The sequence below is a fragment of the Pseudoliparis swirei genome, chromosome 16 (genome assembly GCF_029220125.1).
Source record: "Pseudoliparis swirei isolate HS2019 ecotype Mariana Trench chromosome 16, NWPU_hadal_v1, whole genome shotgun sequence".
Classification (NCBI taxonomy): domain Eukaryota; kingdom Metazoa; phylum Chordata; class Actinopteri; order Perciformes; family Liparidae; genus Pseudoliparis; species Pseudoliparis swirei.
Window position 1 is genome coordinate 14,408,770 of NC_079403.1, and position 13,586 is coordinate 14,422,355.

The following is a 13,586-nucleotide window of genomic DNA, read 5'->3' on the forward strand; positions in this document are numbered from 1 at the left end:
TGAGGACATCAGTAAGAGGACAAGAACTTGGAAGCAGCCATGTTTATAAGTCCTGCATGTTCATTTCCGTGTGCACATTCACCTCATTACTGCCTCGGCTTCCAGCTTGTCCTTTTGCCCATAAATATTATTTGAGAAATATCTCTGCTTGCCTGCATCGACTCTTCATCTCTTACCTCAGTCTCTCACTTAACCTCTTCTATATTCTCACCCATCCATTCTCTTCTTCCCTCACATCTGTTTTTATCTTTTCTCTCTCACTTCCTCTCTCTGTCACTCCAAGTCTGATCTAAAGATATCCAGTGGATGTAAACGAGATGGTCGGCTGAGCTTACTTAAACAAAAAGCAGCATTTATCGTTGTCAGTGGAGTATTAAAACTCTCATATCCTGCTCCCTTCATTCCCTTTAGGTCCCAGTGCCACCTACCCATTTACATTGCTTATTTGTTTCCTTTTTCTATGTTGGTAAAATACTGCACAGTGCAGTCATGTATAATTACTGACAATGTCTCAAATCCCAGGAGTTCTCTTTCCCAGAACATATCCATAAAGGGTAGAAATGGATAGGTAGAAATGTACTACATTGGAATACTTAAACCTTCAGATGAGGTGATACATTGTCGATCCCAGTGGAGGCATACTGTTGAGTGTATCACCACACATGCATGTGTATCATTGCAAGTCATATTTTGTAAAGCATTTCCACAGTGATCATATTGAATTTTTTTCAACCAGCTTACTTGAATCCTGTTAAATGGAAACCTTTTCTCACACGGAAAAAAAATCATGCTTACAAGACAGGCGGGCAGGCGGGGGGTGTCTTTTATGTGAAATCACACACATGCGTTTCATATTATAAAAGCACCGTAATAGCCTGTCAAGCTTCCCGAGAGTGTGGTCAACAAAACATCTCGGCACCTCTGTATGGATGAATGCGTACACGTCTTCTTTTTCAGCCAGCCTCTTCGAATTGACCGAAAAGCGGAGACCATAATCCTACATAAATGCATGCTAATACCTGCCTACACTGCACACACACACGCAAACACACACACACTCACTCACTCACTCAGAATGATTATAAGCTTCAAAGATAGCGCTAAACCAAATGATGCCCAGACACACACACACACACACACTGAAAGATTGATATGATGAGTTCAGGATAACTTCACCGCAAAGTGGAGCCACCTTCAGCACGAACACAGCAGCACTGGAGACGGCGTCTAACAAATCAACTCAGTAACATATGTATCACCTTATTTTGACTTGTAATTATAGCGCTCCCCTTATAGCGCTCCCCTGGGCAAATCCTTTTGCAGTAGCAAGATGCATCATATTGCTAAATTAAACAATAATAATCATCAGAGCTGTCTGACAAATGATTGATGGCTGAGTGACAAACCTGACTACACACTGACACAATATTATCTAAGGGTAGTATTATGGCTATAGCTGTAAAAAAGGAAAATAGTGATAAAACAGCCATCAGGTGTCCAATTAATAATGCTCGGGGGAGACATTACCTTGCACAGCATTTGTTAATAAGCTCATTTCTCGTCTGTCTCCCTGCACTTTTTACCTGCTTCTCTCTGGTCCATCTCCACAACTTACTTTTTGTAATGAGTGTCTTTCGTGCTCTTTTTTTTCTATATCTCTATGCCTCTGTTTTGTGTGTCTCTCAGTTTCTTTCTTTCACACTCTCACCGTTTCACTCTCTTTCTGTCTGCCTCTCTGGCATCATTTAGTTGGTTCTTATCTATTCTCACCACTATCTGGTGTTGGGGGAAGATAAGCATGCATTTGCATGTTTAATGAACCAAACACCCCCGATTCCCCTCAGCATTAGGGTGCACAGATATACACGGGTGCACCGATACACACATGCACATGCATGCACACACTGCGGCTGTTGGCCCTCAAGGCCTCAGTCTCCTTGCGACTGAAATAGAGTCACCAGCTGCTGACTCCTATAGGAATAAACATGGCCTATCCATCCACCTTCACATATACAGCAAGATTGTCAGGGGAACATCATTTCAAAACAGAGGAAATGATATTACATATTGGAAGGAAACAAAAAAACAGTACATGGTGGCCGACAAGGTATAAAGTAACAGGATGTCACAGGCAAACATGGATACTGTCATTGTCATTAGAATTAGAGAATCTCAATGATCTCTATGCAAAATTTAAAGTTCAGCATATTTTGATAAAATAAACAGTACACCTTCAGTTCCACAATTTCAAGATTTTTTGTTGTTATTGTAATATCAGAAAAATAAGACAGTGACCCTTCCCTCACAATAAATGATCTGAGGTGAAAGGATGGATCAGGTCAGAGGTATCCAAATAACAGCAGACACGGTTCAACAAAATGAAGAAGAACAAAATATTCTAGCACCCTAATTGGTTTCACATTTGGGCAGATTGTTTCTCTACGCTAAATGCTTAGAAGAGTCAGGGCCTCCACTGTTCTGGCACCTGTTCAAGAGATCAGCCTCTGACTGACTGGACAAGCAAGACTTAAGCTCTTAGAATACGCTGCATACATTTGCTGTACTTAGGTGTCCCTGAGCAACAATCAATCCCTAAATCCCTGCCTGCGCTCTCGTGTTGTTCTTTAGCGAACTCTGACCTTTGACTTCCTTGTTGCGGAGGACATTTTTTCAATTGGCAGCATCCAATATCTGAATGCATAACAGCAAACATGGCTGCTAAATGCTCTCAGATAATTGTATGGACACACAAAGCCATAGGTAGAGGTTCTCCACATGTGAATGTGTGAAATGTGACTTGTAAAGAAGAAGAAAAAATCCACCCACTAAAATGTGAAAAGTCTAGATTTAATTTCGGAGCAAAGAGATATAGATAGAGGGAGAGACGAAACAACACAGGGAGAGGGAGGCAGAAAGATAGACAGTGGGGACGACAGCGGTGTGAGAGATGTCGCCACCTGCCACCATTTTTCTCCTCTCCCCTTGGAAATGCATCATCAGTCATTAGGGGGGAGCATGACTTGTGGTATCATCATCATTCACACACACACACACACACACACACATACACACACATACATAGGCCCAAACACAAGGCGTATTTTAGGGAATAATGCAGCGGCCTATAATTTGAGTTATCTCTATGCAGCATTTTGCTGAGCTTATAAAACCGCCTGCAGCTAATGGTGTGATGGATCCCTCTATTATCACCCAACGCAGGAGACGAGAGTGGGGTATAGAGAGATAAAGGAATGTAATTGGATAGTATTTTAGCCGTGGCACAAACAGGAAGGTGGTCAGAGACAGAAAGAGAGCACAGAAATAACTGAATGATGAAGTCTAAAAGCTGTTTGAATGTAATGGACCTTTCCAATAAATTGTATCCGATGTGTGTAACGCGTGTCTATAAAATGTGATGCAAGAATTTCGTGATTAGAATACGATGAGTTCTTACAGTGAAGCATGATGACATGTTTAAATAATACACTTTAATTCAAACCACATTTCAATCTGGTTTTGCACAATTACACAGAAGCCAACTTTGACAACAGAACAAACTTTAAATAAAACTTTATATAAACTATGCTAGCAGCCGGGCTCTGTGGATGACAATGTCCGTCTGTCACTTAGGTCCAGACTGAAATATGTCAGCAACTATTACATTGTGGTGAAATGTTGTGCAGACATTCACGGACCCCAGACGAAGAAACCTTTGAGGTGATCTAGTAACTTTTCCACTACCGCCGAGTTTAGTTGACAATTTAGAATTCAAGTACAATAATTTGTAAACTATTGGATGAATGTCTATGAATTCAGGATCATTCACAATAAATGTTCAAGGTGACATTGGTAACTCTATTTGGACCTGGCTCGATCGCACCTAAGCTGCTCTGGACGAGGTTGTGTTGAGAGTTCAGGCTATAAAGAGTGTACCAGTGTCATGATCAGGAGTTTGTGTCTCGTTTTGTGTCTTGTTTGGAAGTCCTTGTGTCGTCTGTCTCCCTGTGATTGTCTGCCCTGGCCCTGATTGTTTCCTTCTGTGTGATTGCTGGCCCCGCCCTCATTGTGTTCACCTGTGTCTCGTTCCCCGTTGTCTAATCCTCTCACCTTGCCTGTGTATGTAAACCCTGTTCGTCTCATTCCCAGTGTGGCTTCGTACTGTTTGGTCCGAGTTTTTGTCGTTCCTGGCTGGTCTTTGGAAGTTTTGGATTAAAGATTGTTTTTTGCAGTAATGTCGGCATTTGGGTCCTCTCTCGCTGAGACAACCGTGACAAGTCATGACAACCAGGACCCAGGTGCCAGAGTATTTACAGACCAAATGGCTCCTTCAACAGTTCCTGACTATGTTCTCTATGAGCAATACAGAACAGTAGATTCTCAGCTGATGGAGTATGTTATATATGCAAACTTGTTGAGCCATAGCGGTAATGTACTTAGAGTCGCGCAAACTGCATTTATCAAGTAACTTTTTTACCCATGGGAACCGAAATGCATTAAGTTGGTGATGCAGACAAACGCCTACTGTGTGCTACAAATCTATTAACATTTGAGATTTGACACGGCACAGCTATGGCACTGTACCAATTCAACTCAATTCAGTTTATTTCGTATTGCCTAACATTACAAATTTGCCTCAAAGGGCTTTACAGTTTGTACACATACGACATCCCTGTCCCAGAACCTCACATCGGATCAGGAAAAACTCCCCAAAAATAGAAGAAACCTTCAGGAGAGCAACAGAGGAGGATCCCTCTCCAGGATGGACGGAAGCAATAGATGTCATATGTACAGAAGGAATCATTACAGAGTTACATGAATATGACAGAGTATGAATAGTTCGTAGTTGGCGTGGACCACGATCCAGACCTCCACAATCCATGAGGCATGAAGATAGAGAGGAGGGGGTGGGCGGGGCACATCAACAGGGCCATGGTAGGAGGCATCAGACACAGCCAGGTCCACTTGACCCTATGAGACCTAAAGTCACAGACTCAGCTACCACTGGATTATGTCTTTATGCTTGGTCCCAAGTCTTTTTTACACTGCAGGTATTATAGCTCATAGCACAGTGATTAGAAAACTGATTAGTCAATTTATCGCAGAAAATATGCAATCAATGGAAATTGTTTCACTTAGATTTGGCCAAAAAATAAAGTGATTTGCAGTTGCCACGTTAGCAATAAACGGTTGGCATTGAGAGGTAAAATAAATATATTGACTTGTGAATTTACACAATTAGCGATTTAGCATGTCTCTCTTTATTTGCATCAACGGTGTTGCTATTTGCTATAATAATTTGTTTATCTTCTTCATAGTTATCCATTGTGACGACCTGGTGCTCTTGTATGAAGTACACATCAATCCATTTTGTGAGGTAGAAGACTCAAATGATGTTCCAAATGCCCCCTTTTGAGCCTTCGTGCCAAATGCCATCAATTATACTTTGACAACAAATGGAAAATGCTTATGATGCCAAAATCTTGACACATTGCCTCCAGATAGAAGTACAGAAAGCTGATAACCACCACTGGGATACCCTTTATCCATTCTTGGAGTTTTAGGTTTTATAAAGCCAGCTAAAGCAAAGAAAGCCCTGCTAAAAATCAGCATATTAATAGTGTTACTGCGAGTAAGTTATTCTGACGTTAGCATTTATCTGTGCCTGAGTACAGCCTCACAGAGCCGCTTGCATGGGCGAAGATTTCTTAATCGCGAATGTCAAACAGGTTTTAAGGGAAAGAAAAGAAGCTTAGGAAAAAAGCAAAGTAAGAGATAGGAAGTGAAAACTGTGAATAGCAGAATGGAAAGGGGAACAAAGAAAGAGTTAGAGAAAGTTTTTAAAAAATGTGTTGTGTCTGTTACCCTCCATGTGTCTGGGGTCTATTTTCTGCTGTGATCAACTTTTGGGTGCAGGGTGAGCAAATGTGTGGGTATGTGTGAATGTGGGTGGGTATGTTGTGGGTGTGTGTGTGGGTGTGTCTGTGGTTATGTGTGTGTGGGTATGTGGGTAGCACAAAGACTGGCACTGGTCCCAACGCACAGCAGGGCGAACATGTTTGTGTGGTGACTCATTGCTCTCTCTCTCTCATAGAGAACATGCACACACACACACACACACACACACACACACACACACACACACACACGTGTGCACACTTGGATACTCAGGCCTTACCTTTCTCTGACCTACCCGAGGGGTCTTTGGGCAGATGTGAAAGTCTGAACAACACAAACAGAAAGCTGTTGCTGCCTCAGGACATGCATTTTACACCTCCCTCTCTCACTCCCTCTCTCTTTCACTCACACTAACACAAACTTTTGTCTCAGTATCTTTATCTGTTAACTTGGCATTAATGTTAGTCCAGACATAAATATATTATTTAACTTTTATGAAGGGATTCAGTTCTCTTTCTTTTCCTCTGCATTGCAATTATTCATTGCATAAACCATCAACTGCAGCATCCATATCAGTGATGCCTGAGGCAAGGATCTGTCTGTTTACAAAATAGACGTAATCCAGATGCTTCAACCCGTGAGCATTATAAATACATGACAGCGGGATACATAAATGATATGGCCAAAGGAATGTCTGCTTAACAGAGCTAGCACAGAGTGACTATCTCTCTCGCTCTCAAACACACACACACACACACACACACAAGTACTTGACCCAATAGATTCTTTACTGCAAATAAGTTAATACCCAGAGACAGTTCAGTTTGTTAGCACAGTAATAATATAGTGAAGTAAAATTGGTAAAGCATGATGAATAAAACTAGAGAGGATAGTATGATAGACATGTAGAGCAAGAGAAAGAATAATGTCAGTCAAGGAGACAATGAGAAAAGGGAAAGACACACAGAGAGAGAGAGAGAGAGAGAGAAATGAAAACTTATAAATCAATGAACTAGGCCGCCTCAGGGTAATAAAACCTCTTTATTAGCCATCTATCCCTTTCTCTATCTCTTTCCTCCTATCTATCTGTCCTTTATTTCTGTCCCTCTTTCCCCCACTTTTTCTGCATTGCTTCCCCCCCCCCCCACCCCAGGATTGATATGCTCTCATCTTTCCACTAAACGCTGACAATTCCATTAAGCACAACAAAACAAAACACTCATTTAGAGGTCACATTTGTTTCACTCAACTTCGCCTGATATCTGCATGCCAACTGAGGGGCTGCCTGCCTCAGCTTGGATTCCTCTTATCTGACATGATCTTTCTGCTTTATATTAATTGGCAAATCATAATGGACTTGATACTACTTTCTTTTTTAATGACATGGCTTTACAACAACTCTGTCTCTTTCTCACAGTGCATTATTTGCTCAAAAGCACAACTGATTGCCTTAATATCTACAATCTGTCATCTTCTATGTCACATATGTATATAAATACTCCATAATAGGAGACATAATGCATCAAGCTGATAGTATATTTGCTAGCAGCCAGTGTAATATGACAACATGGTTTCACTCATATCTCTCTGGCCGTACTCAGTTCATTCAGTTAAAATCATTCACATCACACCCCTCCCCCCTCTCCTCCGGTGTTCCCCAGGGCTCTGTCCTTGGTCCTATCCTGTTTATCATCTACCTCCTCCCACTTGGACTCATTTTCCGCAAACATAACATTCAATTCCACTGTTACGCGGACGACACCCAACTCTATGTTTCCTCCAAACCCTCTTCCACGTTCCCGCCCCCCTCCCTCTGTGCCTGTTTACAGGAAATCAAAGACTGGTTCACCTCAAACTTCCTCAAATTGAACAGCAATAAAACCGAGGTTGTCCTCATTGGCTCCAAGTCCACTCTCACCAAGCATCCCAGTTTCACCCTTACAATAGACAACTCCTCGGTCTCCCCCTTCCCCTCAGGCGAAGAGTCTGGGTGTCGTCCTCGACAGCACACTGTCATTCCACACTCACATCAACACCACCATCCGGTCTGCCTACTTCCACCTCCGAAATATCAACCGCCTCCGCCCTTCACTCACACCCAACAGCACCGCAATCCTGGTCCACTCTCTTGTCACCTCCCGCTTGGATTATTGCAATTCCCTCCTCTTTGGTCTCCCCCAGAAACTCCTCCATAAGCTCCAACTGGTCCAGAACGCTGCTGCCCGCATCATCACCAAAACCCCTTCCATCTGTCACATCACCCCTGTTCTACAGCAACTCCACTGGCTTCCCATCAAACACCGCATTGACTTTAAGATCCTGCTCCATGCATTCAAGGCCATCCACAACCTCGCCCCTCCATACCTGTCTCACCTCCTCCAAATCAACATCCCCACCCGGTCTCTCAGGTCTGCCTCCTCCATCAACCTGACTGTCCCCCCAGCTCGTTTGTCCACCATGGGGTCACGAGCCTTCAGCCGCTCTGCCCCTCGCCTATGGAACTCTCTCCCCCCTGACATCAGAAACATTGACTCTATCACTTTATTCAAAACTCACCTCAAAACTCACCTTTTCAGGCAGGCCTATGGCTGACCTGTTCCCCTCTTGGTTGCTCTGCTGCAGACTGTTCTGCTTTTTAACTGTTTTGCTTTTTAACTGTTCTGCTTTTTAATTGTGTCCATTTTTTTAAAATATGTTGTACGGCGACCTTGAGTGCCTTGAAAGGCGCCTTATAAAATTAATGTATTATTATTATTAACAGCATAAATCCACGCGTCCATAAGCTTGTAAGTGACATCTTAGATATGGCCGTGATAATTTTCGGCGTTGCACCAAGTTAAGATTAGCCTAGCAGGCAGCTACACATTATTTCCTCAACAGTTCATCGGGCAGTGCTTTAATGTGTCCCAGAAGGCACGGCAAGGCCAACGACAGCCATGGGACTTTTAATGATCTGGATATGTCTCGGTATTACACATGTATCGGCCTTAAATCTCAGTAAACACTGTTGTTCAGGCTCGTGAAACATGTTCTAAAATCTGCTGGACAATTTGTGCATTAAAAATTGCGTATGTTGTGTATGATTTTAAGCCGCTTTGGATAAAAGCGTCAGGTGTTGTAATGTAATGGATCATTTATTGCATTGTTCATGAAAAAACAGATGTCATATGAGCATTGACAAAGTTCAGAACAAACATTTTACTGCAATAGGTTGCAATGGAAAAGATGAGAGCGGCCAGTGACGGTGGCTTTGTAAAACTGGAGCAAATCAGTTTAAAAGTCAGTTCAGGTTTTGTTTGATACGATGAGCAAATGATTTACAGCCTTACTTTTGGAGTAACAATGGACTGTTGCTGGATGTTTCACACCATACTTCTATATGCTATCTAAAACCCCTGTGTCTCCATGTTGTTTTGATCAATATATCTCCTCTTAAACCTGCTATGGTATATTTAATAGAACAGTGAGGGAACACAATTAATTATTGTAATCAACTTCTTCTAAATATGCAGTTATTAATCTTTCTTAAATTTCTATTTGCAGTAAAAGACTCAGACAACTAGATTTTCATATCCGATTCACATAGATCATTTGGCCCTGTATCAGTGTTTGTTTTGGCGTCTCCGTAATGGTGAAAAATAGACAAATACTAATTAAAATACTTCATCCAGAAATTCTGTGATTTACCCCTTTAAAATGGCACAGAAGGCTTGAGCTGTGCAGTCAGTCAGGCAGAAAAGACAGCAGGAGCAAATGTTTCCCACTGGCTGCCACTTACCACTAATGTTAGAAAAATGATAAATGAGTCCCGGCATGGTGTTCGGAGTCTGCGTGTTAGCGTGGGAATATGCATGTGTGCCTGTGTGTGTTTCCTTCCTGCAAAGTGTCCTGTCGCATGCCAACAGCTCACAGTGTGAACAGATGTTAGCCAGTAATGTCCTGGGTTTTTGCACCACAATCAGACATTTGTTAGGGTCCTCAGCTCAGAGGAGGAGTCTGTGGAGATGCCTGAATTGCTTTATTGAGCGGAACAAAACTAAGGACACGCAGGCTCGCAGCGGCTCCCAAGAACACACAGACACGCAAACACAAACACATCCCTTGCTCCAAGCATGTGCAATATAAACAGAGAGCAGAGGCCAACAAACAAAACACAACTGGAATAACAATACACACACAGACAGGCAGAAACAAAACTACAGGATACCAGGTAGCCTGTGCTCATAAGTTGTCTTTCACTCTGCTAGGCTTCTAACAGAGTAATGGACCTCACTGCTGAATATGATGGCTGCAGCTTAAAGCCAATAGGAAGCCTTTTAAAAGAAAATATAGACTGTCATGAGAGGAGAAACTTTAGAATGATACAATAAGAGTACGTTCAAAAAATAAAAGACATCTTGTGTTTGTTTGTCTATTTGTAGCTGTCTCCCTCTTTCCTCCCAATCCAACTCCCCTGTTTGCCTTTGTTTCTTTTTACCGTGCGCTTCATTATAACACCTATTCACTCAGAGCCAGCAAAGCACTCTATATTTAGCTGCTGCCTGTCACCGAGACCCTGATGAAGGGGAGGGAAATGAGTGGTGATGTTGGAGACCATGGGAAAGGTTAGCACTGTCTCTTTGAATAGCATCAGACTATCTCTGATCATTCATAGTTACATTGCAGATACTAATATCTATAGTTAGGAAAAAGAAAACAAAAGTTATGTTGGAATTTGCATAAAGAATAGTGTCAATCAAAATGATGTGAAAAATAAATGCAGAAAAGGGAAGACAAATGCACAGTAGACGTTCTACGCATTGACAAATGTGAGTGCACCCAGCGATGGATGTGGACTCCGTGGCATATAGTGAGCTGTCAACAGACAAAAGCTTAGCTAAGCCAATCGTCTATATCTGATGTGATAATCGTAAGATGATGCAACCATGAGACAGCAGACTTGACAGCGAACAGGCTCTTTCCGCACAGGCACATTAAGAAGCAGACAGTCTCACAAGCATAAAGCAAATGCAACCAAACAGATAAAACCACGGTGAAGTGTTTCTCTCAATGACTTTCACCATATCGTGAGGACATGAAGACTTCAGAGAATGCTGCCGGTAAGGAATATAATACAACATATTGTATAAACAAGTAAGTGATTAGCCTTATGCTGGGTTTAAGTGTAAGATAAAGCTCATCCAAGAAGTTAAATGTGCTAAAAGAATATTTAAGTAAGTCCACACAAGCAATCTGGATGACAATCTGAATAGATTACTAGCCTTTTAAAGTCTTACTGTATTTTTTTAAGCCAACTGTTTTATCTAATAACAAATCCATCATAGTTTCTATTTATTAACTTAAAATATTGTGGAACTTCAACACAAACACAGGAAGCTCTAAACTTTCACCAAAAACTCTCATTTCAGACTTAGCTGGAGAATGAAGTGGTTCAAAAGGGCCTTTTTCTTCACCGTGGTCTGTTTCCACGCTCAGGGTTGTGTACTTATGGAATAAGATGCCTGAGGGAGTCAGAGGGATGCTGAATTTGTATGAACCTGATTGTTTGACATCACAGTAAAATTCATGTTAAAAATGTTTTTTTCAAACACACAAGCATGCACATGCATAAAACTCCGCAAAATAACTTTCAGACAAACTTTACTTTTACATTTTAATTACAGGGCGGCTAAGACTCTTTGGAGGAGAATGTGAAGGGACAGTGATTTCGTGAGAGATACTTAGTCCAAGGTTTGAGCAGTTAGCATAAAATCCCAAATTAGCATGCAAGTCGTGTTCATCTCCTCTCCTCCATCCACCCGTCTCTCATATTTGCTACGTCTTTCATTAAGAGCTCTCTTTCCCTCATCTGAAAATGCATTTGGCAACAGAAAGGTCAGACTTTTAAATGGGGAACATACTGAAGTATTTTTAAGGGCTTCAGGGCTGTAGCTAACATGCTAATTAATGCCGTAGCTGATATGATTCAAGAGGTTCCAGGAAGAGCAATACATAAGGCTTGACCCAAGTCTCTCTGGCTAAGCAAAGTCTGGAAGAGGACTTTTTCTACCCATGTACAGTACATGTGTGGGTGAAGGTGTGTGTTGTCACACCCTCGCCAAAGTTGCAGAGGCTTGTGTTGACGTGTCTGTTATCTGGAGCCCACGGCAGCTATAATGTTGTGTCAGTGCTGTATGTGAGAGTGTGTGCGCTTGTGTATTTGTTAAGAGTGTCATCGTGTTCTCACGTTGATATGTCATGTGTCTGTCTTTAAAGCATGTGCCTGTAAAGCAAGTGTTATTTTGCAAGTGTTATTTTTGCCCTGTGTGACACCATCGGTGGGTATTTGTACTCGAGCGCGAGCACATTTATCCCTGTGTGTGATTTTGCCTCCAACCTCGGTGTTGTTCCAATCCATCCAGCTGATCAATGCACCCCACAGCAGGGGGAACACCGTGCTTTTCCAGTAGCATCATTCCACAGATCTGAGAAAAAACCACCCAGGGTGTGTATGTGTGTTTGTGCGTGGAATTGAAGGCATTTAATGGTGCCGTCAGCGTGAGTGTCATGAAGGACGCAGAACCGATTCCATCAAACTCTAAGTTCAGTTTTCACTTGTGCATGGAGAGTCTGGGGTGCTGGCCACACTTGCATGTACACAATCTTGTGTATGTTAAAGGAAGGGACATCATGACCCCTTCAGTCCCACATACACACACAGTGAGTCTTTTTTCAGACAGTGTTTCAGGTCACACTGATAAAGACATATCATTTCCACACAATAACCCAATCCCCACAAACAAAAGTTGGTGTGTGGAATTCCATGTTACCTGATGCTGCTCATGCTGCCTGCCTCTGATCCCAGTTTGCATCTCTCCAGCTGAGTGGCGACAATCTGACGCTCAGCTTCAAGTTCCCTGGTCAGGCGTTCAAACTGAAGCTCCTGAAGACATAGAGGAATACAAACTATGGGTTAGACAGAGCAAGAAAGGGCGTAAGAGAGAGAGCTGAGGTTCTGCCGGGAAGCTCGGTGTGAAAGTTTGGAACTGGTGCTGTAAGACCTTCTGCTAGGAAATTGAGACACTGTCATTGCAGGCAGTGCTTACTAGTGTCAATCTTTAATCTCTGCGACAAGTACTCCTATCTTTACTTCAGAGACACCAAAACAAAAAACGGTGTTTTATTTCCCATCTGATTGGTCATTAATGGAGGACGGGTGGGGTGGAAAGAATATTAAAAGCATAAATATCCTTTTTCAATGTATGATAAGTATTCTTTGAAAACCACCCAACAACACCGGAAAAAAGTATCTCAATGTGAATCAAAAGTTGCTTTTGGGAGTGCAACCTGTTTGTCTCGGGAAAAGTGAAGTATTGTCATCAATAGATCATGAAAACCGCTGAGGGCTGGATGACAGCTATGCGACAGCTAAAAATGAAGTGCGATCATTAACATGAATGTGATTGACAGGTAAGAAAAGGCATGAGGCAGAGTGACTGGTTGAAAATGTTCTAAATGTGTGATCAAAAAAGTCTTTTATTCCCGTCTGCTGTGAAATGCAGGATGGTTTTGAATTGGAGTCGATGAAGCACTCCACCTGAAACTGGGTTACAAATTGTAAATCTGTCTAATGAAGATTTTTGTGGAATTCCTATATGAGATGTGTATATTATTTCCATAAGATAAGATAAGATAAGATATATACTTTATTA

General features: G+C 42.0%; 1 protein-coding gene across 2 annotated transcripts in view; it reads right to left on the reverse strand.

Annotated features, from left to right (window-relative positions):
* Positions 1-13,586, reverse strand: part of ctnnd2a (catenin (cadherin-associated protein), delta 2a) — a 243,303-nt gene that overhangs the window by 150,402 nt on the left and 79,315 nt on the right. For both annotated transcript variants that reach the window (XM_056433619.1, XM_056433618.1), the window contains exon 3: positions 12,705-12,817. In XM_056433619.1, coding sequence (XP_056289594.1) covers positions 12,705-12,817 — 113 coding nt within the window. The remainder of the gene's footprint in view (positions 1-12,704; positions 12,818-13,586) is intronic.